This window comes from Saccopteryx bilineata, chromosome 3, assembly GCF_036850765.1.
Source record: "Saccopteryx bilineata isolate mSacBil1 chromosome 3, mSacBil1_pri_phased_curated, whole genome shotgun sequence".
Taxonomy (NCBI): domain Eukaryota; kingdom Metazoa; phylum Chordata; class Mammalia; order Chiroptera; family Emballonuridae; genus Saccopteryx; species Saccopteryx bilineata.
In genome coordinates this window covers 256,348,144-256,376,038 of record NC_089492.1, presented here as the reverse complement: position 1 = coordinate 256,376,038, position 27,895 = coordinate 256,348,144, and the positions used below count along the sequence as shown (strand labels likewise).

The window sequence follows — 27,895 nt, the reverse complement described above, 5'->3', positions numbered from 1 at the left end:
CACCTCTCCTATGTGCCCTGGCCGGGAATCGAACCCGGGTCCCCCGCACGCCAGGCCGACGCTCTACCGCTGAGCCAACCGGCCAGGGCCTAAACACATTATTCTTGACTGTGTGAATAAATGAGTGAATGAAATTACGAAACTTGCAAGACAACAGCGTCCACCTGGTTATTTAAGCCAGACTCCTGAAGATTTTCCATGACCATACCATTTGCTTATTTTCTCTATCTGGCTAATCATTGACTCCTGTATATTTTACATCTGTACTATTTCTTTAGTATGTACCTTCCTGTTTAGCCTTACCACTGTAAAACTCTTACAAGTACCTGAACACTTTTACTTATTCTTTTGTAATAGATTCTTAAGTAGTTTCTGTTCTCCACTTTTATTCATCTCTAAAATATCTATCCAAAATATGTTACTCATAGTTCCAGAGAAGTTTACCATCCTCCTTTATGGAAAATTATCCCTCCCTTACATTCCTAGGGACAGTCCTAGGCAGTCATATTTTGCACTTTGATGCTATCTTTCAAATTCTTCAACATTATTGATTGGACCTGGAAGGTACTCTTGACAAATGTGTAGATTATCCAGCAGCTATTAAAGTAACTTGACAGGTAAGGTTTGGCCTATTAGCTTTTCATCCTTAGGTAAATGAATTAGAAATGAATAGGATATTAGAAATGAGAAATGAAGTTTTTAAATTGCATAGAGAGATCAATTAATAGAGAAAAGGCTATGATCAAGACAAAGTTTTGGCTAAGTAGAAAATACTGGTAGGCAGAAGTGATGATATAAAGCAATAACACAGAAGAGGGGGTAAATAAGCTGGTTAATTCTGGGAGGAAAAGCAAAAGGACATATGAATTAAAGCAGAGATCAAGAGAGAAACTCAGACATGATAATGACAGCATAGAATAAAATGTCCTAAACTTTTACTGCTGAGGATCCTAGAGATGCTTCCAGTTTTAAATTCCATAAGGCCATCCATGCTTTTGTTCTTGGATTTCCCTAAGATTACTGATTTTCCTGAGATGCCAAATGTATCCTAATCCTAATGTATTTAATATGGATTCAGTTTCCATCTGGAGCTGATGTCTTGCCAAAGATTACATTTGTGATCCATTATCTTCTCTAACAAAACAGGTCCTAGAAATCACCATTTTATGTGATAACAATGGAGGTTTAGTTACATGTAACAGACACCCAAAATTACAGTGACTTATACAAGATAGAAGTGTGCTTCTCTCTCACATAATAGCACAAAGAGCAAGGATGGCAGCTCTGCTCTATGAGTTCATCTTGGAACTTTCTACATTATTGCATTGCCATTCCCAGGATGTTTCCTCATCCCTATGGTCCAAGATAAATTTCTACCATGACCACTTTCCAAGCGACAGGCTGGACAAAAGGAGAAGAGGAGAAAAGGAAGACATGCTTTTTCTTTTTAAGAACATAAGAGTTGTACTCTTCCCTTATGCTCACATCTCACTGGGTAGAGCAAAAGGGGCTGGGCAATTGTCTTTATTCTAGGTGGCCTTGTGTCCAATAATAATTATAAAAAAAGGAACAATGGATATTGGGAGACAAGTATCTGTTTTTTCCATAATTATAATAAGGAATCCTTAAAGCTAACTCTTAGAAGAATAATGTGGGCCCCTTTGAATCACCTAGGAGGTCTTTCATAGAAGAGTAGAGCAAGCTAGTATCACTGAAAGCAGCCTTATCCAGGACGGTGTGTACATTCCCCAGCCCCCTAGAAACACTGAGCATCCTTTATTAGGAGGATTAGCAAGCAATCATTGCCTAGGGGCCACTTCTATTTTGAATGTTTAAGAGGAAGAACTGCCTGACGAGGCAGTGGTGCAGTGCATAGGGCGTCAGACTGGGATGCGGAGGACCCAGGTTCGAGACCCCGAAGTCACCAGCTTGAGCGTGGGCTCATCTGGTTTGAGCAAAGCTCACCAGCTTGGACCCAAGGTCGCTGGCTTGAGCAAGGGGTTACTCGGTCTGCTAAAGGCCCATGGTCAAGGCACATATGAGAAAGCAATCAATGAACAACTAAGGTGTCGCAACGAAAAACTGATGATTGATGCTTCTCATCTCTCTCCATTCCTGTCTGTCTGTCCCTGTCTGTTCCTCTCTCTGACTCTCTGTCTCTGTAAAAAAAAAAAAAAAAGAGGAAGAACTGCAGGTCCCTAGAATGTGGACTCCTTGGGAAATTTGTCCTGGGATTGCTTGTTTCCCTGGCAAGTGACTGTGCTACGTATGGTACCTGAAAAGGAACAAGACAAGAGCTTTAATTGTGGGAACTCTGGCCTGGGCATCTTTGGCTGAACTTGGCCTGAGGTAATGGGGTTGCTTTTTCTCAAAAGGAGGACTTTGTTCTAATGTCTGTTTTTAGTCTGCTTGGGGTGCCATAACAAAATAACATAGACTGGGTGGCTTAAACAACAGAAATTTATTTCTTGCAGTTCTAGAGACCAGAAGTCCAAGACCAAGGTTACTGCCCATTTTGGTAAGATCTCTCTTTGTGGCTTGTAGATGGCTGCTTTCTCACGCTGTAGTCACATGGCCTTTTATGGTGCATGCATGCCTGGGGTGAGGGAGAGCAAGTGCTCTCTGGTGTCTCATCTTACAGTATAAAGATAATAATGCTATTGAATCAGGACCCCACCCTTATGACTTCACTTAACCTTAATTACTTCCTTAGAGGCCCTGTCTCCAAATACAGTTACACTGGGGGTTAGGGCTTCAATATGTGAATTTGGGGGGGGGGTACAAACATTAGGTTCATAACACGGTCCCAGGAAGCAATGATGCTAATGAACTGATCTAATTTTAGCTGGACGAGACTATGAGAGTTGGATTGATCTTCCTGGAGTAGACTGCAGAGATAGCCACAAATCCTCCCCCTCTTGAAATCCATTCCTTCTTGCCATGTAACTTTAGTTTCCTCCCAACTGACTTAATTTGCAATAATTTGCTTTGTGACTTATAATTTGCTTTGGCAATGAGACAGTTGCTAGTGGGACACCAAGAAAGACTTAAAAAGTGTCCTCACATTGAGGCTTGCTGTGTATTTCTGTTTTTGGGACCCTAACCACTACTCTCATGTAAAGTTCAAGCTAGCCTGCTGGATGAGAGACATACATGACTTCGTTGCTCTCATTGCTAAAGCCAATAGCCTGCCAATCGCCAGCCATGTGAGAAAGGCCATTCTAGATTATCTAGTCACCAGCCAATACTCAGCTGACTGCAGCTTAATTTGCAAGCCTGGCAATGATCAGCTAAACTGACTCAGGCCATAAGAACCATCCAGCTGACCCACTGAACTGTTAGCTAAATAAATTATTGTTGTTTTAAGTAAAAAATTGTGGGTTGTTTTGTTATATAACAGATAGCTTCCATACTTACCTTTTAGAATATGTAAGAACCTTAGAGTTTTTAGATACGAAGATACTAGATAATATGAAGGCCTGAGTTACTAACTAGAAAAATGAAAATTGATATGATCACATTTATACTTTAAGATTATAGAACAGTTTATATTAGTTACACATCTAAATACTGGTGGTTCTCAGTTCTGAGCTCTGAATTTAATCAATAGCTCACTAGCCTGACCAGGGGTGGTGCAGTGGATAGAGTGTCAGACTGGGATGTGGAAGACCCAGGTTCGAGACCCCAAGGTCGCCAGCTTGAGCATGGGCTCATCTGGTTTGAGCAAAGCTCACCAGCTTGGACCCAAGGTCGCTGGCTTGAGCAAGGGGTTACTCGGTCTGCTGAAGGCCCACGGTCAAGACACATATGAGAAAGCAATCAATGAACAACTAAGGTGTCACAATGAAAAACTGATGATTGATGCTTCCCATCTCTCTCCATTCTTTTTTTTTTTTTTTATTTTTCTGAAGCTGGAAACGGGGAGAGACAGTCTGACAGACTCCCGCATGCGCCCGACCGGGATCCACCCGGCATGCCCACCAGGGGGCGACACTCTGCCCACCAGGGGGCGACACTCTGCCCACCAGGGGGCGATGTTCTGCCCCTCCGGGGCATCGCTCTTTTGCGACCAGAGCCACTCTAGCGCCTGGGGCAGAGGCCAAGGAGCCATCCCCAGCGCCCGGGCCATCTTTGCTCCAATGGAGCCTCAGCTGCGGGAGGGGAAGAGAGAGACAGAGAGGAAGGAGAGGGGGAGGGGTGGAGAAGCAGATGGGCGCTTCTCCTGTGTGCCCTGGCCGGGAATTGAACCCGGGACTTCTGTACGCCAGGCCGACGCTCTACCACTTCATCTCTCTCTATTCTTGTCTGTCTGTCCCTCTCTCTGACTCTCTGTGTAAAAAAAAAACAAAAAAACTCACTAAACATCTTCACTTGGGTATCTCACTGGTACTTAAGAGCTAGTACATCTAAAATAATTAATCATAATCTTCTTCAGAAACTTGAAAATCATTCTCAAGTCTTTTCTCTTTCTCTCCACCCAAACACAGACAATAGGTACTGTTTCTACTTTCTGAGTCTATCTAAAATCCATCTACTTTTTTCCATCACCACTATCACTTTCATAGTACTTGTTATCATCACCTCTCCCAGATAATATCCTTGTAAGTTTCATAGGATTTACTAGTGGAATGGATGTGATGTGAGAAAGAGAAGACTTAAGGATCATTCTGAGGATCTGACCTGAGTGTGTGTGTGTGGGGGTGTTGTCATTTATTAAAACTGAAGATTAAGGGATAAGACTAGATTCAGGCCAGAGTGTGTCACACGGCCATCTGTGGCTGATAAGAGGCTGAGAAAGTGAGTAGTATTCATTTTCTATTACCGTGTAATAAATCACCACAAACTTATCAGCTCAAAATAACACACACTTATCTCAGTTTCTGTGGATCAGGAGTCCAGGTATGCCTGGACTATGTTCTTACCTGGAGAAGGACCTGTACATTCAGGGAACTATAAACAGCTGGTATAAATATAGTTGGAACAGCGAATCACTCAGAACTCAGAATAATGACAAAATTTATGGCTGTAGGATTTAGCTCTTTGGGTGTTTTTTTTTATTAATTTTTTAAAAATTTATTCATTTTTAGAGAGGAGAGAGAGAGAGACAGAGAGTGATAGAGAGGAGAGAGAGACACAGAGAGAGAGAGAACAGGGGAGGAGCTGGAAGCATCAACTCCCATATGTGCCTTGACCAGGCAAGCCCAGGGTTTCGAACCGGCGACCTCAGCATTTCCAGGTCGACGCCTTATCCTCTGCGCCACCACAGGTCAGGCCTCTTTGGGTTTTTTGTTTTTGTTTTTTTTGCTGGTTCTTTGATCAGAGGCTGCCCCAGCTTTAAGAGATTTCTTGAAATTTCCTGCCAAATGGCCTTCTCCATGGGCATTTCAGAACATGGTACCTTGCTTCTTCAAGACTATTAAAGAGAGAGAGTGAGTTTGCTAACAAGATGAAATGTTATATAATGTAATCATTGAATCATATCACATCACCTTTGCTATATATTCTATTAGTTAGAAGCAAGTCACAGGTCCCACCCGCACTCAAGAAGAGGGGAATCATACAAAGGCATAAACATTGGGGTGGGAGAAGATTGTAAGGGCTACCTTAAAGTCTGTGTGCCACACTGACTTTTCCAGTCCTTATAATGGAAGATGAGAAGTTAGAATGGCTGAGTCAGTGGGTTCTTCTGCCAGAGACTGAATTTGGAACGGTGATGCAATTACGAAGAGAAGGTTAGAATCCCTTTGCAGAGATGGGTGGCAGCAACATAGCACTTTGTCTAGGGGTGGTGTGATGGTCATAGCAATTCTTCCTGATTTGCAGCCTGTAGAAGCTCCTTTTTCCTGCCAGTTTCATATGCCTCCTTCTACAATCTCTATTCAGTTCTGTGAGTTCCTCAATATAGCCTTCCAATAAATTCTCCCTTAGGCTTAGGGTGGTCAGAGTTTGTTTCTATTGTTTGTACCAAGTATATGGCCGACTGTATATTCAGGGAACTATAAACAGCTGGTATAATTGTATATAGTTGGTACAGCAGAAATTAATAAAGGGTTAAGTAGGCAGAGACCAGATTCTGGATAGCCTACAACCATAGTAAATTTAGAGAGTAACATGTTATATGAAGATTCTTGTAAAGGCTTTTTGGAGGATGAGTTTGAAAAGAAAGAGGTTGGATGTAGGTGAACCAGTGAGAAAGCTTACCCAGTCAAGTAGGTGAGAAAAGATACTTACTGAGTTGAGGTGGTGCCAGTGGGTTAGAAAGAGGATGCAGATTGGAGAGAGAGTAAGGTTACAGAAACAACAGCACTTGTTCATTAATTGGATGTGGGGGTGAGAAGGTAAGGAAGGTGTCTAGGATGACTTCCAGGTTTCTGGTTGAGGCAACCGGGTTATGGTAGTGAGGAACTGAAACAGGAGATACAGAAGAAGACTAGTAAAAGGCTATAGAATACATTGGTTGTGTGTGCAAGGCTCCGGTATCTGACAGACCTTGATTTGAGTCCTGGCCTTCCACTTATTAGCTGTATCATATTTAGCATGTTATGTAACTTGAGCCTTAGTTTCCTCAACCATAAATTGGAAATAACACAACTTACTTCTTGTTTGCATATGTGTGAATTGAATGCACAGTGTCTTCTACAGGTCCAGCAGGCACTCTATAGTGTTAACTATTATTATTTTTCAGAAAGGGTTTAGGGAGGAGGCCCAGGAAAAATGGTGCAGCCTTCAGGGAAAGAACTATGGTCAAGACAAACGAGTGAAAAATACAACGTTGTGTTTAAATAGATTCTAGGGTCACCCCGAATGCCTCCCCCTTCCCCCTATTCCCAACATCTCCCCTGCCCCCCTCTCTACAGTGCCCTCCCCCCTTCCCTTCAGGTTTATCCCATCCTATCATCCCCTTTCCCTCTGTCCGCTTTTCCTCTGGTCCCTTTTTCCCTCTGGTCCCTTTGATCCCTCCTCTGTCTCAATTCCGTTCCTCAGTTCTCATTATTCCTTGGATTCCTCAAATGAGTGAGGTCATATGATATTTTTCTTTCTCTGCCTGACTTATTTCACTCAACATAATAGTTTCCAGGTCCCTCCATATTGTTGTAAAAGGTAATATTTCCTTCTTTTTCATAGCCCCATAGTATTCCATTGTATATATGTATCACAGTTTTTTAATCTACTCGTCCACTAAAAAAAATAGAAAATGAACCACTCTGACATAAGCAAATGAGAGGCTGGAATGAGTTTAGATGGATGGGGAGGAGTTAGATAATTTAGGTATTAGCTTTAGACCATTGTAAGTAATTTGAATTTTATTCTATGGGCAATAAAAAGCAGTGACATGTTAAAAAAAGAAAAGAAAAATACAACGTTGTGGCAGACTAGCTGAAACCAGAAGGAGGACGCCAGACAGTGCTAATCTGCAGCCACGTTGCTGAGAAGATGAGTCACTGGAAGTGACAGGCCAGGCTGCTTAGGCCACAGCTAGACTGGCTGTGGTCAGGCTGGACTGGGTTATAACACGATGACTTCATCATCACTGGGGAATCATGGGAATCATTCCGGAAGCCTTTTTGTCCCCCCCTTTCCCCAGAAGGAATCTATCACTTCTTCCTCTTTATAGGACTTTGCACGCCCTGTATAACTTTCTGGAAGCATCAGAAAACAGTGGAAAGAGACAGAAAAGCCAGAATTTGGGTTCTGTCTAGTTTGTTCACTGATTTGCTGAGTGTATGTCACTTCATCTGGGTGTTCTTATCTGTAACATAAGAATGAGCAGACCTGCCTCCAAAGTGTGATGTGAAGATTAGGTAACAGTAGCAAGCCCTCAATAAAAAAGCATGCATTCATATTTTATTAATTCATTGTGTATTTTGACTCCTTCCTGCTCTTGGTCCCTCTCCCTATAGTTTCCTGAAGACACCGATCAGTTCTAACGCACTTTTGGATCCCTAGCACTTACCTTGGCCGAGCACACATTTTCATGAATGGATGAATGAAAGAATCAATGAGTGTCTGTCGTAGTCTCAGCTGAGCACCGGGAGACCCGCCCCCTTCCGCTTTCCCCACTATACAGAGGGGCCACGGGCGGGTCTCTCGCGACTGTTCGCTGGCGCGTGCGCGGGAGACCGCGCGCGGCCGAAGGTGGCGGGCGGGCTCCCCGTGCGCGCGCCAAGGGAGGGGTAGGGAGGGGCGGGGCCCGGCCGGAGGCGGGCTGGCGGGCAGCTGGCTCTAGAGCCGGCGCCGTCGGCGGCGGGTGGCCGGCTAAGCGCGTGCCGGGTGGGAGAAAACGAGGCGGCGGCTATGTTGCCTCCACCGTGAGGAGCGCCGAAAAGACCGTGGCGCTTGAAGCCCCAGAACGCGCGGAGGAGCTGCAAGCTGGGGTCGGTGGCTTCGGGCGCCCGCCGGGCCATGGTGGCTGCGGGTGGTGGTTGGCGCGGCAGCGCTGCGGCCCGGAGCTGTGCGGGACTGGGACCGTCGCGGCGTTGACGCCCGCAGGGCCCAGCCGCAGATATGAAGCGGAGCCGCTGCCGCGAACGACCTCAGCCGCCGCCGCCGCCGGCCCCCCGCGGCGAGGATAGGGCTCAGCGAGCGGCCGAACGGCCCCAGCCCCTGACCCCGCGCCGGCGAGCGCCGCCGGGGAGGCAGCGACTGGAGGAGTGGACCGGGCCCATGGGGTCTGAGGTCAAGGAGCAGGTAAGGCGGGCCCGGGTCCGGGAGGGAAAGGATGGAAGGGCAGTCTGAATGAAGCGGTGGGGGAGGGGGATCTCAGGCGGGAAGACAGGCTGGGGCATTTGAGGGGTGGGGACTGAGTAGTTCCGCAGAAGGAATGGAAGGTCTGGAGAGGCAGGAAAATGGGGAGTGGAAAAATGGAAGTGATGGCCCGAGGTTGAATGGGAAATGGGAGAGAGTAGGGGAATGAAAAAATGGTCCTGTGGGCATTTGCAGTCAGGGGTTCTGGATGGGAAGAAGGGACTCTGGAACGTGGGTTGGGAGTAAATGCACTTCAAAGAATAGGCTTACTAAAGGGATATTGAGGAGTTACGTAGAGGGATGGTAAACAGTATAAGATACGGAAAGTCAATAGTATACAGCACATGTTATTCTATTGCCTAGAGGTTGTCTTGACGGATATAAAAACTGATGTTATTTCTAAGCATTCTCTGATTTGGCCATTACTGTAGTCTTGTAGAAGTGTGTTCAGAATCTTTATTTTAAAGTTCACTTCAATAATGATCTATTTCACAAGAAAGCGCTTTTTAAAACAACTGCGTATGTGCAATCCCAAGCCCAATGACGTGAACAGGGAATTTATAGATATAGGCTATGCCTTCTAGGAGTTTTCCATTGAAAACATCTTGATGGGAAAATACAAATGGAAAACAGTAAAAAAATATTTATGGAATTTCTGAATGGATAGGATGTGTTTATATAATTTATTAGTCATTGTAGGTGTAGTTAGAAATAGGGGTTAAAGGTCAGTTTTATCAGGGAGGAGTTGCCACTAGTAGCGGTAGGAAGTCCAGTCAAAGGGAGTATGTGGTCTTTCATCTTGTGGGATTTGCAGAAAAATGTTCTGTAATGAACTCTATGAACAGCTTTTCTTTTGCACTGGAGACCCTAGTGATTTAATCTTTCAGTCTTTCAAGTCTATTAGGTTTCCTGTCTCTTTTCCCATCAGTTAAATAAGTATTTTCCTTAGACATCATTTCTTATTATATAGTTTCAGTAATGCACATGCTAGCACTTGGATTCCCCCCCCCCCCTTTTGTTCTTTCACCTCTTATTCTCTGCCCAGCCCTGCTTTCAGGCCACTGAGCATTATCCTGTTGCTGTAATTTCCCCCTCATCTGTGCCTTTTATATTTTCTGCAATATCTATTTTTTTAAGTTGTTTATTTTATTGATTTTAGAGGGAGGAAGTGGGTGGAGAGACAGGAACATCAATCTCATCCTGTATGTGCCCTGACCAGGGATTGAACTGGCAACCTCTGTGCTCCAGGACAATGCTCTTAACCAACTGAGCCATCTGGCCAGGGCTGCAATATCTATTTGAAACATTAAAAAATATTTAAAGCTCAGATCCTTTTCTTGCTCAATTTACCTGGTCCAATTGACTTTATTATATGCTTCACTAAAGAGTGCAAGGTTACTTGATTTTCTCCTTTTCTTTATATCAGGATTTCTGTGTTCAGTCATCCTTTGCCTCAATTTCAGAAAAATAAGTATTCCTTCTCCTCTCTGAGGCTAATCCCTCTACTTATGTACTTGATTTCATCCTGGTTCATTTGTCCTTGTTATGTATGTTATTTTCTCTTTGTCTTAAACCTTAAATAAAAACAAAATAATACAATATCCCTGAATTGTGTACATTACCTAAGCTACATTGTTATCTATTCTTTGCTTCACCAGCTGCCTTCTTGAAAAATGGATCAGCTTCCTCACCTTGTATACATTTCTCATATTATAGTTTGGCTTCTACACTTCAACTCTCCCAAAAGTGATGTCTCCAAGGTCACCAGTAACATTGTATGTTTGTTTATTTACTTTTTTTTTTTTTCCTTTTCTGAAGTTGGAAACAGAGGCAGTCAGACTCCTGCATGCACCAGACCAGGATCCACCGGGCATACCCACCAGGGGGTGATGCTCTGCCCATCTTGGGGCTTCCCTCTGCCGCAATCAGAGCCATTCCAGCACCTGAGGCAGAGGCCACAGAGCCATCCTCAGCGCCCGGGCAAACTGCTCCAATGGAGCCTTGGCTGCGGGAGGGGAAGAGAGAGACAGAGAGGAAGGAGAGGGGGAGGGGTGGAGAAGCAGATGGGCGCCTCTCCTGTGTGCCCTGGCCGGGAATCAACCCGGAACTCCCGCACGCCAGGCTGACGCTCTACCACTGAGCCAATCGGCCAGGGCCTGTTTATTTACTTTTTTATTGTGGTGTAACTTCAATACAATTAAAGGTTTATTTATTATTTTTTACGGAGACAGAGAGTCAGATTTATTTATTTATTATTTTTTCCTACAGACAGGAACAGAAAGAGATGAGAAGCATCAATCATTAGTATTTTGTTGCAACACCTTAGTTGTTCACTGATTGCTTTCTCATATGTACCTTTACCGGGGGCTACAGCAGACCGAGTAACCTCTTGCTCAAGCCAGCGACCTTAGGTCCAAGCTGGTGAGCTTTGTTAAAACCAGATGAACCTGTGCTCAAGCTGGTGACCTCAGGGTCTCGAACCTGTGTCCTCCGCATCCCAGTCTGACACTCTCTCCACCGTGCCACCGCCTGGTCAATCTCAGTCAATGAATTTTTATAAGACAAATATATCCATGTTGCCACTACTTAGGTCAAAATGTAGAACATCCCTGACTGGGTAGTTCAGTGGATAAAGTGTCATCCTCATGCACCAAGGTTGTGGGTTCGATCACCAGTCAGGGCATATGTAGGAAGCAATCAATGAGTGTATAACTAAATGGAACAACTAAGTGGAACAGTGAGTTGATGCCTCTCTCTCTCTCTCTCTCTCTCTCTCTCTCACCCTCCCTTCTCTTCCTCGCTCTTTCCCCCTCCCCCTCATCCCTACCCTATCCTTCTCTCTCTTTCTGAAATCAATGAAATAATTTAAAAGGATGTAGAACATTTTTAGTACCATAGAACGCTCCTCCAAAGATAACTACTTTCCCAGTCTCTTATCACCATGGATTAGTGTTGCCCTTTCTTGAGCTTCATATAAATGGAATCATACAGTTTGCATTTCTTTTGTGACTAGATTCTTTAATTCAAATCAAGTTTGTGAGGCCCTAGCTGGGTGGCTCAGGAGATAGAGCATGGGCCAAGCATGCAGAGGTCCCAGGTTTCATCCCCTTTCAGGGCACATGCAATAAGCAACCAATGAGTGCACAATTAAGTGGAACAACAGTTGATACTTCTCTCTCTCTCAAATCAGTGGGGGAATAAAAAGAACTGATATCATTTAAACTTAATTTTTTTCTACTGATGGGAGAGAGAGAGAAGGGAGAGAGAAAGAAGGGAAGGAGAGAGAGAGAAAGAGAGAGGCATCAGTTATTGTTCCACCTAGTTGTTCCATTTAATTGTACACTCATTGGTTGCTTCTCATATGTGCCCTGACCAGGATCAGACCTGTGACCTTGGTGCATTGAGAGGACTCTCTATCCACTGAGCAACCTAGCCAGGGAAAGAACTGATATTATTTTATAAAAATCATGTTTGTGAGATCCATCTATGTTGTTGCTTGTGGAAATAGTTGGTTCTTTTTCTTTTCTATTTGTGGCAGAAACAGAGAGTCAGAGAGAGGGACAGATAAGGACAGACAGACAAGGAAGGGAGAGAGATGAGAAACATCAATTCTTCGTTGTGGCTTCTTAGTTGTTCATTGATTGATTTCTCATATGTGCCTTGACTGGGGGGCTACAGCAGACCAAATAACCCCTTGCTCGAGCCAGCGACCTTGGGCTCAAGCTGGTGAGCCTTGCTCAAACCAGATGAGCCTGTGCTCAAGCTGGCGACCTCGAGGTCTTGAATCTGGGTCCTCCACATCCCAGTCTGACGCTCTCTCCACTGCGCCACCACCTGGTCAGGCTGCACAGTATAGCTCTTGACATGATTTCTTCCTGCTTTCCCCCGCTGGATATTTCCATGCAAATGTAATATGGCATGTGTCGAAGTGCTGCTTTATATTTGACAGTTTTTTTTAATCGATGCAGTTTTATCATTGCATATTAGACACACTGCAGAACTTACTCTCTCCAAAAAGACGAATTCCTCTGTCCATTCCTGCTGAAAGTATGATACTCCTCATCTTTTTTTCTTTTAGCCATCTACTTCATCAAAAGGGTTTCTGCAATTAGCTAGCTGACTACTTGACTAAAAGGAGGGAAGTTTACTTCCTGACCTGACAATGACCCATGTACCTTATGCATTATCCAGTAAAAATATGGTGTCTGACCAGGTAGTGGCACAGTGGGTAGAGTGTCGGACTGGGATGCGGAAGACCCAGGTTAGAGACTTTGAGGTCGCCAGCTTGAGTGTGGGCTCATCTGGCTTGAGCAAAAAGCTCACCAGCTTGGACCCAAGGTCGCTGGCTCGAGCTAGGGGTTACTTGGTCTGCTGAAGGCCCACGGTCAAGGCACATATGGGAAAGCAATCAAGGAACAACTAAGGTGTTGCAACAAAAAACTGATGATTGATGCTTCTCATCTCTGCGTTTCTGTCTGTCTGTCTCTATCCATCTCTCTGACTCTCTCTCTGTCCCTGTAAAAAAAAAAAAAAAAAAAGTGTTGTCCTGGAGGACAGCTGTGATTGGCTCCAGCCACCCACAGCCATGAACATGAACAGTAGGAAATGAATGGATTGTAATATATGAGAATGTTTTATATTTTTAACATTATTATTTTTTTAATTAAAGATTTGTCTGTGAGCCAGATGCAGCCATCAAAGAGCCATATCTGGCTTGCGAGCCATAGGTTCCCGACCCCTGGGCTAGTTGGTTCTTCTTTTTTTTTTCTTTTTGTATTTTTCCGAAGTTGGAAACGGGGAGGCAGTCAGACAGACTCCCGCATGTGCCCGACCGGGATCCACCCGGCATGCCCACCAGGGGGTGATGCTCTGCCCATCTGGGGCATTGCTCTGTTGCAACCAGGGCCATTCTAGCACCTGAGACAGCAGCCATGAAGCCATCCTCAGCGCCCGGGCCAACTTTGCTCCACTGGAGCCTTGGCTGCGGGAGGGGAAGAGAGAGACAGAAAGGAAGGAGAGGGGGAGGGGTGGAGAAGCAGATGGGCGCCTCTCCTGTGTGCCCTGGCCGGGAATTGAACCTGGGAGTCCTGCACGCCAGGCTGACGCTCTACCACTGAGCGAACCGGCCAGGGCCTAGTTGGTTTTTTTTTTTATTTTTATTTTTTTCTGAAGCTGGAAACAGGGAGAGACAGTCAGACAGACTCCCGCATGCGCCCGACCGGGATCCACCCGGCACGCCCACCAGGGGCGACGCTCTGCCCACCAGGGGGCGATGCTCTGCCCATCCTGGGCATCACCATGTTGCGACCAGAGCCACTCTAGCGCCTGGGGCAGAGGCCAAGGAGCCATCCCCAGCGCCCGGGCCATCCTTGCTCCAATGGAGCCTTGGCTGCAGGAGGGGAAGAGAGAGACAGAGAGGAAAGCGCGGCGGAGGGGTGGAGAAGCAAATGGGTGCTTCTCCTGTGTGCCCTGGCCGGGAATCGAACCCGGGTCCTCCGCACGCTAGGCCGACGCTCTACCGCTGAGCCAACCGGCCAGGGCTGGTTCTTTTTTTTAAAATTTATTTTATTTTTATTTATTTATTTATTTTTATTTATTCATTTTATAGAGGAGAGGGAGAGGCAGAGAGAGAGAGAGAGAGGAGAGACAGAGAGAGAGAAGGGGGGAGGAGCTGGAAGCATCAACTCCCATATGTGCCTTGACCAGGCAAGCCCAGGGTTTTGAACCGGCGACCTCAGCATTTCCAGGTTGATGCTTTATCTACTGTGCCACCACAGGTCAGGCCTAGTTGGTTCTTTTTTACTGCTATATAGTTTTCCATTGTGTGAATGTACCACAGTGGATACTAAAATGTTTTCTCTAATTAAAAATAATGCATGGCTACTCGTGAAAAGTTTTAATTGTTAAAGAATTACACAAGAGATAGTAGCAGTTCCAAGGACCTTTAAATGATTAAATCTGATTGTTTTCCCCTAGTCCTCATCCTCTGACCTCTGTGAAGTATTTGTCACTATTGACTATGTGCTCCTTCTTGACATTTTCTTTTGTCATAATGTCCATTCCACTTCTGTTTGTCTGACTGCTGCTACCTGGTTTTTTAGTTTTCTCTTCCTGTCCCCTAAATGTTGTTTGAGGATAGGTCTTCTGTCCTTGCTCTTTCCTTAATTGTACTCTTTTTTTTTTTTGTATTTTTCTGAAGCTGGAAACGAGGAGAGACAGTCAGACAGACTCCTGCATGCACCCGACTAGGATCCACCCGGCACGCCCACTAGGGGCATGGCTCTGCCCACCAGGGGGTGATGCTCTGCCCCTCCGGGGCATCGCTCTGTTGAGACCAGAGCCACTCTAGTGCCTGGGGCAGAGGCCAAGCAGCCATCCCCAGCGCCAGGGCCATCTTTGCTCCAATGGAGCCTTGGCTGCGGGAGGGGAAGAGAGAGACAGAGAGGAAGGAGAGGGGGAGGGGTGGAGAAGCAGATGGGCATTTCTCCTGTGTGCCCTGGCTGGGAATTGAACCCGAGACTTCTGCACGCCAGGCCGACACTCTACTACTGAGCCAACCGGCCAAGGCCTATTGTACTCTTTTTTTTTTAGTGGGCTTCCTTATTCATGGCAGGTGCTTGGGATGTGGAACAAGGGTTTGTGGCCCTCTTTATTCATGGCATTGTCACAGAACCTTCTTGTAGAGTGATACTGAGTCTCTAGGCCTGGCCTTTTCCCTTAGCTGTACATTTCCATTTCTGTGCTTAATGTCTCCATCATAGAGTTTCAGCCTTTGTGATCATAACATCTATGATTTTTATAATTTGATAGTGTGCTCGAAAGTTCATAACTTGTAATTATTTGATTTTTAAAAAAAAATTTAAATTAATTTTAATGGGGTGACATCAATAAATCACGATACATATGTTCAAAGAAAACATATCCAGGTTATCGTGTCATTCAAATATGTTGCATACCCATCACCCAAAGTCAGATTGTCCTCCGTCACCTTCTATCTAGTTTTCTTTGTGCCCTCCTGCCCCGTAACCACCACGCTCTTGTCCATGTCTCTTAGTCTCGTTTTTATGTCCTACCTACATATGGAATAATGCAGTTCTTGTTTTTTTCTGATTTACTTATTTCACCCTGTATAATGTTATCAAGATCCCACCATTTTGTTGTAATGATCTGATGTCATCATTTCTTATGGCTGAGTATTATTCCATAGTGTATATGTGCCACATCTTCTTTATCCAGTCATCTAATGAAGGGCTTTTTGGTAGTTTCCATGTCTTGGACACTGTGAACAATGCTGCAATGAACATGGGGCTGCATGTGTCTTTACGTATCAATGTTTCTGAGTTTTTGGGGTATATACCCAGTAGAGGGATTACTGGGTCATAAGGTAGTTCTATTTTTTTTTTTTTTTTTTTTAAAGAGGCAGAGATAGACAGGGACAGACAGACAGGAACGGAGAGAGATGAGAAGCATCAATCATCAGTTTCTTGTTGCGCCTTGCGACTTCTTAGTTGTTCATTGATTGCTTTCTCACATGTGCCTTGACCGCGGGCCTTCAGCAGAACTAGTAACCCCCTGCTGGAGTCAGCAACCTTGGGTCCAAGCTGGTGAGCTCTTTGCTCAAGCCAGATGAACCCGCGCTCAAGCTGGCGACCTCGGGGTCTCGCACCTGGGTCCTTCCGCATCCCAGTCCGACGTTCTATCCACTGCACCACCACCTGGTCAGGCTTTTTTTTTTTTTTAACAGAGATAGAGAGAGAGTCAGAGAAAGAGGGATAGACAGGGACAGACAGGAACGGAGAGATGAGAAGCATCACTCATCAGTTTTTCGTTGCGCATTGTGACACCTTAGTTGTTCATTGATTGCTTTCTCATATGTGCCTTGACCGTGGGCCTTCAGCAGACCGAGTAACCCCTTGCTCAAGCCAGCGACCTTGGGTCCAAGCTGGTGAGATTTGCTCAAACCAGATGAGCCCATGCTCTAGCTGGCGACCTCGGGGTCTCGAACCTGGGTCCTCGGCATCCCAGTTCTACGCTCTATCCACCGCGCCACAGCCTGGTCAGGCCTATTTTCAAGTTTTTGAGGAACCACCACACTTTCTTCCATAGTGGTTGTACTACTTTACATTCCCACCAACAGTGAATGAGGGTTCCTTTTTCTCCACAGCCTCTCCAACATTTGCTATTACTTGTCTTGTTAATAATAGCTAATCTAACAGGTGTGAGGAGGTATCTCATTGCAGTTTTGATTTGCATTTCTCTAATAACTAATGAAGATGAGCATCTTTTCATATATCTGTTGGCCATTTGTATTTCTTCCTGGGAGAAGTGTCTGTTCATGTCCTCTTCCCATTTTTTTATGGGATTGTTTGTTTGTTTGTTGTTGAGTTTTATGAGTTCTTTGTATATTTTGGATATTAGGCCCTTATCGGAGCTGTAGTTTGAAAATATCATTTCCCATTTAGTTGGCTTTCTGTTTATTTTGTTGTCAGTTTCTCTTGCTGAGCAAAAACTTCTTAGTCTGATGTAGTCCCATTCATTTATCTTTGCCTTCACTTCTCTTGCCTTTGGAGTCAAATTCATAAAATGCTCTTTAAAACCAGGGTCCATGAGTTTAGAACCTGTGTCTTCTATATACTTTATTGTTTCAGGTCTTATATTTAGGTCTTTAATCCTTTTTTTTTCTTTATTCTGAAGTTGGAAACAGGGAGGCAGTCAGACAGACTCCTGCATGCGCCCAACCGGGATCTACCCAGCATGCCCACCAGGGGGCGATGCTCTGCCCATCTGGGGCTTTGCTCTGTTGCAACCAGAGCCATTCTAGCGCCTGAGGCAGAGGCCATGGAGCCATCCTCAGCGCCTGGGCCAACTTTGCTCCAGTGGAGCCTCGGCTATGGGAGGGGAAGAGAGAGACAGAGAGGAAGGAGAGGGGGAGGGGTGGAGAAGCAGATGGGCGCTTCTCCTGTGTGCCCTGGCTGGGAATCGAACCCGGGACTTCTGCATGCCAGGCTGGCGCTCTACCACTGAGCTAACCGGCCAGGGCCTCTTTGATCCAGTTTGAATTAATTTTAGTACAAGGGGACAAACTGTAGTCGAGTTTCATTCTTTTGCATATAGCTTTCCAGTTTTCCCAGCACCATTTGTTGAAGAGGCTTTCTTTTCTCCATTGTGTGTTTTTGGCCCCTTTATCAAAAATTATTTGACCATATATATGTGGTTTTATTTTTGGGTTTCCTATTCTGTTCCATTGGTCTGTGTGTCTATTTTTCTGCCAATACCATGCTGTTTTGATTGTTGTGGCTTTATAATATAGTTTGAAGTCAGATATTGTAATGCCCCCAGCTTCATTCTTTTTCTTTAGGATTGCTTTGGCTATTCGGGGTTTTTTATAGTTCCATATAAATCTGATGATTTTTTGTTCCATTTCTTTAAAAAATGTCATTGGAATTTTGATGGGAATTGCCTTAAATTTGTATATTACTTTGGGTAATACGGCCATCTTGATTATATTTATTCTTCTTATCTAAGAACAAGGAGTATTTTTCCATCTCATTGTATCTTTTTTGATTTCCCTTAGCAATGCTTTGTAATTTTTGTTATATAGGTCCTTTACATTCTTTGTTATGTTTATTCCTAGGTATTTTATTTTTTTTGTTGCAGTCGTGAAGGGGATTATTTTTTTGAGTTTGTTCTCTAATGTTTCATTGTTGGCATATAGAAAGGCTATGGACTTTTGTATATTAATTTTGTATCCTGCGACCTACTATATTGGCTTATTGTTTCTAGTAATCTTTTTGTGGAGTCTTTGGAGTTTTCGATGTATAGGATCATATCATTTGCAAAAAGTGATACCTTTACTTCTTCCTTTCCCATATGGATGCCTTTTATTTCTTTGTCTTGTCTGATTGCTCTGGCTAGAACCTCTAGCACCATGTTAAATAAGAGTGGAGAGAGTGGACAACCCTGTCTTGTTCCTGATTTAAGGGGGAAAGCCTTCAGTTTTATGCCATTTAATATGATGTTAGCTGATGGTTTATCATATATAGCCTTTATCATGTTGAGATATTTTCCTTCTATACCCATTTTGTTGAGTGTCTTAAACATAAAATTGTGTTGTTTTTTTTATTTTTATTTTTTTTGTAGTTTTCTTAAGTTAGAAACAGGGAGTTAGTCAGACAGACTCCCGCATGCGCCCGACTGGGATCCACCCGGCATGCCCACCAGGGGGCGATGCCCTGCCCATCTGGAGTGTTGCTCTGTTGCAACCAGAGCCTTTCTAGCGCCTGAGGCAGAGGCCATGGAGCCATCCTCAGCACCCAGGCCAACTTTGCTTCAATGGAGCCTTGGCTGCGGGAGGGGAAAAGAGAGACAGAGGAAGGAGAGGGGGGAGGGGTGGAGAAGCAGATGGGTGCTTCTCCTGTGTGCTCTGGCCGGGAATTGAACCTGGGACTCCTGCACGCCAGGCCGACGCTCTACCACTAAGCCAACCGGCCAGGGCCAAAATTGTGTTGTATTTTATCGAATGCCTTTTCTGCATCTATTGATAAGATCATGTGGTTTTTGTTCTTTGTTTTGTTGATATGGTGTATTATGTTAACTGTTTTATGTATGTTGAACCATCCTTGAGATTCTGGGATGAATCCCACTTGTATTATTTTTTAATATGTTGTATTTGATTTGCTAGTATTTTGTTTAGTTTTTAGCATCTGTATTCATTAGAGATATTGGTCTGTAGTTTTCTTTTTTTGTGCCGTCCTTGCCAGGTATCGGTATGAGGTTATGTTGGCCTTATAAAATGTGTTTGGAAGTATTGCTGCTGCTTCAATTTTTTGGAAGACTTTGAGTAGAATAGGAACCAAGTCTTCTTTGAATGTTTGATAGAATTCACTAGTATAACCGTCTGGGCTTGGACTTTTATTTTTGGGGAGGTTTTTAATAGTTTTTTCTATTTCTTCCCTGCTAATTGGTCTGTTTAGGCTTTCTGTTTCTTCTTGACTCAGTCTAGGAAGGTTGATTTGTTCTAGGAATTTATCCATTTCTTCTAGATTGTTGAATTTAGTGGCATATATAATAGTTTTTCGTAGTATTCTACAATAATTCTTTGTATATCTATGATATCCGTGGTGATTTCTCCTCTTTCATTTTGGATTTTGTTTATATGAGTCCTTTCTCTTTTTTCCTTGGTGAGTCTTGCCAAGAGTTTGTCAATTTTGTTGATCTTTTCAAAGAACCAGCTCCTTGTTCTATTAACTTTCTATAGTTTTCTGTTCTCTATTTCATTTATTTCTGCTCTGATTTTTATTATCTCCTTTCTTCTGCTGATTTTGGGTTGTCTTTCTTCTTCTTTTTCTAGTTCCTTAAGGTGTGAAGTTAAGTGGTTCACTTGGGCTCTCTCTTGTTTGTTCATATAGACCTGAAGTGATATGAACTTCCCTCTTTTCACTGCTTTTGCTGCATCCCAGAGATTCTGATATGTTGTATTGTCATTTTCATTTGTCTGTATATATCTTTTTTTTTTCTTTTATTTCTGAAGCTGGAAACGGGGAGAGACAGTCAGATAGACTCCCGCATGCGCCTGACCGGGATCCACCCGGCACGCCCACCAGGGGCAACACTCTGCCCACCAGGGGGTGATGCTCTGCCCCTCCGGGGCGTCGCTCTGCCTCGACCAGAGCCACTTGAGTGCCTGGGGCAGAGGCCAAGGAGCCATCCCCAGCGCCCGGGCCATCTTTGCTCCAGTGGAGCCTTGGCTGCGGGAGGGGAAGAAAGAGACAGAGAGGAAGGAGGGGGTGGGGGTGGAGAAGCAAATGGGCGCTTCTCCTATGTGCCCTGGCCGGGAATTGAACCCAGGTCCCCTGCTTGCCAGGCCGACGCTCTACTGCTGAGCCAACCAGCCAGGGCCTGTATATGTCTTTTGATCTCTGTGCTTATTTCTTCTTTGACCCATTCATTTTTTAAAAGTATGTTGTTTAGTTTCCACAGTTTTATGGGGGTTTTTCCCTCTTTTCTGCAGTTGAATTCTAGTTTCAAGGCTTTATGATCAGAAAATATGCTTGGTACAATTTCGATTTTTCTGAATTTGCTGATGTTATTTTTGTGGCCCAACATATGGTCAATTCTTGAGAATGTTCCATATACACTAGAGAAAAATGTATACTCTGTCGCTTTGGGATGAAATGTCCTGTAGATGTCTATCATATCCAGGTGCTCTAATGTTTTATTTAAGGCCACTATATCTTTATTGATTTTCTGTTTGGATGAACGATCTAGAGCCGTCAGCGGTGTATTGAGGTCTCCAAGTATGATTGTATTTTTGTCAGTTTTTATTTTAAGGTAAATAAGTAGCTGTCTTAAATATTTTGGTGATCCTTGGTTTGGTGCATATATATTAAGAATTGTTATGTCTTCTTGATTCAGTGTCCCCTTAATCATTATGAAATGACCATTTTTGTCTTTGACTACTTTTACTGTCTTGTAGTCAGCATTATCAGATATGAGTATTGCTACGCCTGCTTTTTTTTGGATGTTATTTGCTTGGAGTATTTTTTTCCAGCCTTTCACTTTGAATTTGTTTTTATCCTTGTTCTTAGATGTATTTCTTGTAAGCAGCATACAGTTGGATTTTCTTTTTTAATCCAGTCTGCTACTCTGTGTCTTTTTATTGGTGAGTTTAATGTATTTACATTTAGTGTAATTATTGATATTTGTGGGTTCCCTATTGCCATTTTATAAATTGCTTTATGTTAGTTTTGTATCTTGTTTGATACTTCTCTTTTGTTTTCTTTTTTTTTTTTTTTCATTTTTCTGAAGTTGGAAACAGGGAGAGACAGTCAGACAGACTCCCGCATGCGCCCGACCAGGATCTACCCGGCACGCCCACCAGGGGGCGATGCTCTGCCCACCAGGGGGCAATGCTCTGCCCATCCTGGGCGTCGCCATATTGCGACCAGAGCCACTCTAGCGCCTGAGGCAGAGGCCACAGAGCCATCCCCAGCGCCCGGGCCATCTTTTGCTCCAATGGAGCCTTGGCTGCGGGAGGGGAAGAGAGAGACAGAGAGGAAAGCGTGGCGGAGGGGTGGAGAAGCAAATGGGCGCTTCTCCTGTGTACCCTGGCCGGGAATCGAACCCGGGTCCTCCGCACGCTAGACTCTTTTGTTTTCTTATCCTTTGTTTTTGTTTGGTTGTATTCCATACTTCTTTCCTCTGTTGCTATTTTATTTTTATTTATTTATTTATTTATTTATTTTTTAATTGTTATTATTTTTTTTTGTAGTTTTCTGAAGCCGGAAATGAAGAGACAGTCAGACAGACTCCCGCATGAGCCCGACCGGGATCCACCCGGCACGCCCACCAGGGGCGACACTGTGCCCACCAGGGGGCGTCGCTCTGCCTCGACCAGAGCCACTCTAGCGCCTGGGGCAGAGGCCAAGGAGCCATCCCCAGCGCCCGGGCCATCTTTGCTCCAATGGAGCCTTGGCTGCAGGAGGGGAAGAGAGAGACAGAGAGGAAGGAGGGGGGAGGGGTGGAGAAGCAAATGGGCACTTCTCCTATGTGCCCTGGCTGGGAATCGAACCCGGGTCCCCTGCACGCCAGGCCGATGGTCTACCGCTGAGCCAACCGGCCAGGGCCTGTTGCTATCTTTTTTAAGTCATGTGCTTCTGTGGTGGTTTTTTTAAGGGTGGTTACCATTAAGTAATGAAAAGAGTTCCTACCATGTTCATTGTAATACACTATCTTATGAGTACTTCTGCACTCCATCGTCCTTTGCTATTGTTAATCTCCATCCTCCCCCCCCTTTTTCTGTTTTTGTTGTCCAGTTTAAAGTTGGTTTTATTGTTTTCTTGGTGGAGCTTTTACTTGTGGTTTTGTTTTGTTGTGTTCTTTTTATCTGGATGGATAACCCCCTTTAGTAATTTCTGGAGTGGGGGTTTTCTGATGATAAATTCCCTCATCTTTTCTGTATCTGTGAATGGTTTTATTTCTCCTTCGTATTTGAAGAATAGCTTTGATGGGTATAGTGTTCTTGACTGGAAGTTCCTCTCTTTTAGGACTTTAAATATTGGGGTCCACTCTCTTCTAGCTTGTAGAGTTTCTGCTGAGAAATCTGATGATAATCTAATAGACCTTCCTTTATATTGTTGTATTCTTTTTTTCCCTGGCTGCCTTGAGAATTTTTTGTCGTTGGTTTGTGCCAATTTCATTATGATGTGCCTTGGAGTAGGTTTGTTGGGATAAGAAATCTTGGAGTTCTGTTTGCTTCTTGAATTTGAGGGTTTAGTTCTTTGCACATGCTTGGAAAGTTCTCATCTATTATTTGTTTGACTATGTTCTCCATTCCAATTTCTCTCTATTCTCCTTCTGATATACCTATTATTCTTATGTTAGTCTTTTTGATGGAGTCAGACAATTCCTGTAGGGCTTTCTCATTTTTTAAAATTTTTGAGTCTCTTTTTTTCTTCTCTTTGTGCCTCAAATTGCTTGTCTTCTATTTCACTAATCCTACCTTCTATCTGACCTGTTCTATTAGCTAAGCTTGTTACCTCGTTTTTCAGCTCGTGAATTGAGTTTTTCATCTTGGTTTGATTTATTTTTATAGTTTCAATTTCCTTGGTACTATATTTTTTGTGTTCATTGAGTTGTTTTCTGAGCTCCCTAAATTGCCTTTCTGTGTTTTCTTGTATATCTCTGAGTATTTTTAGGATTTCTATTTTAAATTCTCTGTCATTTAGCTCCAAGGTTTCCAATATATTAAATTTTTTTCTCCATAGATTTTTCCTCATCTATCTGTGCTACATCTCTGTCTTTTGTATCTATGATATTCGATTTCTTTTTCCTTAATGGCATCTGAGGGTGGTTTTGTTGATAGTACTAATGAGAATTAATAAAGAATAAAAAGTAAAAAAAGAAAAAGAAAGAAAATTTACTATTTCCTTTTTTTCCCCTCCTCTCCTCTCCCCTCCTTCTTGAGAAAAAATTGTGATGAACTGTGAATTATATTTTGCTAAATAGAACATAAACTACCTATACTGGAGGGCCTGAGTTGGGGAGACGTGATACAGGGGCAAAAAAGGAGGTATGGACCCACAAAATGTAAAAAAGGAAAAAATTTGGGTCAAGAAGAAAATGATTTGCTTGTGTTAGTTGACTAAGAGATATAATGAGAGGGATAAGAGGGAAACAGGAAAAAGGGAAAAAAATTAAAAATTACTATTGTATTAAGTGGAGGAAAAACTAGATAAAATGGAGAGCCAGGGTTGGGAGCACTGCTAATGAGTTAAAAAGCGAAGTGAAAAGCACCCAAAGTGCCACAAAGAAAAATTTGAGTCCCAAATAAAATAATTTGTTCGTGATTGAGGATTGACTGTGAGGAAAAGTAAAGGAGAAAAGAAGAAACTAATATAGAGGGATAAAAAAAGTAAGAGGAAAAAACAAAAAAGAACAAATTGAGAGAGATAGTTAAGTGTTTTGGAGTGCAACCTCATAGAGAAAGGAAGAAGAGAAGATAGAAAATGGGAAATGTAACACTTATGGGTAATGTAGTTCAAGAAGAGGAAAAAATAGACGGGCAGAGAATGAAATGACCAAAGTGGAAGAAGAAGAAAATAATCAAGACAAGAAGATGAAAGAAAGAAAGAAACAAACAAAAAAAATGGAAAAGGTTATAAAGTCTGTGGATTATTCTTGATTTTGATAGGTTATCTTCTTGCTTTTTCTTTTCTCTCCCTCTTCCTGGTCGGTGACTCTGTACCCCGGGTTCTGCCCCTGTGGCACGCTTAGGTAGAAGGTTGCAGTTGATAAGTCTCTATGGCAATGTCATATATTAGGCTTCAGTCTTGTTGGCAGTCGAGGCTCGTTAGCATTTGCAGGCTCTGCCAATGAGAGAGTCCGTTTTCCCGGAGCCTCTCTCCTAGTCTTTCCTTCCTGAATTAGCAGCCTGATGATCCAGCTATGGGGTTGCTGCTGCTTCTGCCTGGAGAGTAAGAGGCTCAAAGAGCTGGCAAATCCCCACTTTATCCCCACTCCGTGCAGGGCTCTGGGTAAGGCGCTGTCAGTCAGAGCTGCCAGCGTAATCAGGTGGGGCTAGGAGCCAGTTGTTTCAAGGTGCCTTTCTATGCGCCTCCAGGCATGTCCAGTATGCCTCAGCACTCTGTGGGACCACTTTACCAGGCTTTTTGCACTTTGTAACCTGTTTTGACTGGGTAGAAGATGCCCCAGTCGCTGTTTGCAAAACAAGAGGTCTTACAAGCTGCCAAATCCCTCTTTTTAACATACAGCCCTGAGTATGAAAGCTCTGCCAATCAGAAGTTGCCCCCACCCCTACGTGCATAGCAAGAAGCACTAAAAAATATCACGCCTCTTTTCTTAGATCACTGATCTGAGAGAGATCTTGTCAGTTAGAGTCACATAGGTCAGTTGGGAGGTGAGCAGACTGTGGGTTAAGCTAATCCTTCCTGGGTCTGTTATCTTTTATGGCTGGGGGAGGCGTCCCGCCCGCCCAGAGAAGTTTGGGCGTAGGGAAGTTCGCTTTTGCGCACTCCCCGCGCTCTGCTGTTCAGTGTGCAGGAACCACACCGATACTCTGGTCACAGCCCACACAAAAGCCTCTGACTGCCCCTCCGTCCGGGAACACGGGCGCTCACTCACAGGGTACTAGGAGGAAACTTTCACACACTGTTTGTGCTCACCGACCAGGATATCGGGGTGGCCACCACTCACCCGGGGTGAGGCGCCCCGCCCGCCCGGAGAGGTTTGGGAGTGGGGAAGTTCACTTTCACGCATTCCCTGCGTGCCGCTGTTTAGGGTGCAGGGGCCACACCGAGACTGGTCACAGCCCACGCAAAAGCCTCTGACTCTGCCCCTTTGTCCGGTAACACGGGCGCCCACTCCTGGGGTGGTAGGAGGAACCTCTCACACACTATCCGCGCTTGCTGAACAAGATATCGGGATCGGGTCTAATGGCTGCCGCCACTCGCCCGTCTTTGTCAGGGTTTGGCGCGGGCTTTAGCTTGTGTTTGCTGGGTTGCCGCAGCACAGTCTTTCCTCAGCTTGGACATCTGTGCCACAGCCTGGCTCTATCCACCCCTTTGCCCGCCTTAGCTCCGATTCTCTCAGTTCCAAGTGAAAGCAGCCCTTGCTTAGGTTAGTGAGGAAGGCGGAGTGTTCCTTTCTCTGTCTTATTTCCTTCAGGGTTAATTATATATTTAGTCAATTTTTCGCTCGATCATACCTTTGTGTTCAGTGTGTGGGGACTTCTTTTTTTTTTTTTTTTTTTTTTTTTTTTTTTTTTATTTTTCTGAAGCTGGAAATAGGGAGAGACAGTCAGACAGACTCCCGCATGCGCCCGACCGGGATCCACCCGGCACGCCCACCAGGGGCGAAGCTCTGCCCACCAGGGGGCGATGCTCTGCCCATCCTGGGCGTCGCCATGTTGCGACCAGAGCCACTCTAGCGCCTGGGGCAGAGGCCACAGAGTCATCCCCAGCGCCCGGGCCATCTTTGCTCCTATGGAGCCTTGGCTGCGGGAGGGGACGAGAGAGACAGAGAGGAAAGCGCGGCGGAGGGGTGGAGAAGCAAATGGGCGCTTCTCCTGTGTGCCCTGGCCGGGAATCGAACCCGGGTCCTCCGCACGCTAGGCCGACGCTCTACCGCTGAGCCAACCGGCCAGGGCTATGTGGGGACTTCTAGACGCTCCAAGGATAGATTTTTCTGTCTCTGGTTGAAGAACTTGTTGAAATTTTGGGGAGATTTATCGGTATCGCTCCTCACGGTGCCATTTTTCTCTGATTTAAAAAAAAAAAACTATTGATTTTACAGAGATAGGAGAGAAATGGGAGCATGGAATGGGAAGTAACAACTCATAGTTGCTTCATGTTAGTTGTTTATTGCTTGCTTGCTGTATGTGCCTTGATGAGGGAAGCCCAGGGTTTCAAACTGGCAACCTTGGCATTCCAGGCCAAAGGTTTATCCACTGCGCCACCACAGGCCAGGCTAATTATTTGATTTTGAAAGGTAAAAATTTCAGTTGTGTGCAGTAGAGACTGGATGGATTCCATTCATTCGGGGAATAAACGCCTAGCCGATAAGCAAGTATCCACTTCTCATGCACCTCTCACAAATGACGTAGTTCTCCATTTCTCATGACATAGATTAATGCTTGTTATAATTTATACTGTACTATGCTGGTGTTTAGGAATAAATTCTTTTTTTTAATTTTTTATTTATTTATTTATTTATTTTTTTTTTTTTACAGAGACAGAGTCAGAGAGAGGGATAGATAGGGACAGGCAGACAGGAACGGAGAGAGATGAGAAGCATCCATCATTAGTTTTTCCTTGCAACACCTTAGTTGTTCATTGATTGCTTTCTCATATGTGCCTTGACCGCGGGCCCTCAGCAGACCGAGTAACCCCTTGCTCGAGCCAGAGACCTTGGGTCCACGCTGGTGAACCTTGCTCAAACCAGATGAGTCCGCGCTCAAACTGGTGACCTCAGGGTCTCAAACCTGGGTCCTCCGCATCCCAGTCCGACACTTTATCTATTGCGCCACTGCCTGGTCAGGCAGGAATAAATTCTGACCAGGATGCAGGACTTGGATCTCTAGACGGTCAGTGGCTTACTGTAATATTAAAATAGAATCTGCTATTTCTCATTTGAAATGTGCATCTCCCTGTGTCTTGTCTTCTTTTTTTTGTTATCACACTTGAAATTGTATCCATGGTCTTTGACTTCTCCCTTAATTCCCTTCCCCAGGTTCTGTTGATTCTAACTTTATGACAGCTGTCAAATTTTTATTCTCACTGTCATCACCTTAATTCAGCATTTATATATACTTTTGTTGTAATACCTCACTGCTTTTAGTCTTTTAACCTCTAATTTATTCTGTATTTTGTTAAAAAAAAATGGAACTCATTGCTCACTTGAGTTTCAATGATAAATTTGTTAAACTGATAACTTTATTTTTATTTTTATTTTTTTTATTCACTGAGAGGAGGGGAGGCAGAGACAGACTTCTGCATGCGCTGGACCGGGATCCATCCTGCAACCCCACTAGGGGGTGATGCTTTGCCCATCAGGGGCTGCAGCTTTGTTGCTTGGCAACCAAGCTATTTCAGGGCCTGAGGTGAGGCCATGGAGCCATCCTCAGAGCCTGGGG

General features: G+C 44.3%; 2 protein-coding genes across 7 annotated transcripts in view; one reads left to right on the top strand and one right to left on the bottom strand.

Moving 5' to 3' along the window:
* IPP (intracisternal A particle-promoted polypeptide) overlaps window positions 1-8,094 on the bottom strand; it is a 111,099-nt gene extending 103,005 nt beyond the window's left edge. The window contains exon 1 of the mRNA XM_066269336.1: window positions 7,955-8,094. The gene's annotated coding sequence lies outside the window, so the exon portion shown is untranslated. The remainder of the gene's footprint in view (window positions 1-7,954) is intronic.
* Window positions 8,095-8,191: 97 nt separating this feature from the next.
* The window catches only part of MAST2 (microtubule associated serine/threonine kinase 2), a 214,924-nt gene continuing 195,220 nt past the window's right edge, over window positions 8,192-27,895 (top strand). For all 6 annotated transcript variants that reach the window (XM_066269315.1, XM_066269313.1, XM_066269317.1 and 3 more), the window contains exon 1: window positions 8,192-8,688. In XM_066269315.1, the coding sequence (XP_066125412.1) occupies window positions 8,506-8,688 (183 nt within the window). In that variant the 5' untranslated portion in view covers window positions 8,192-8,505. The remainder of the gene's footprint in view (window positions 8,689-27,895) is intronic.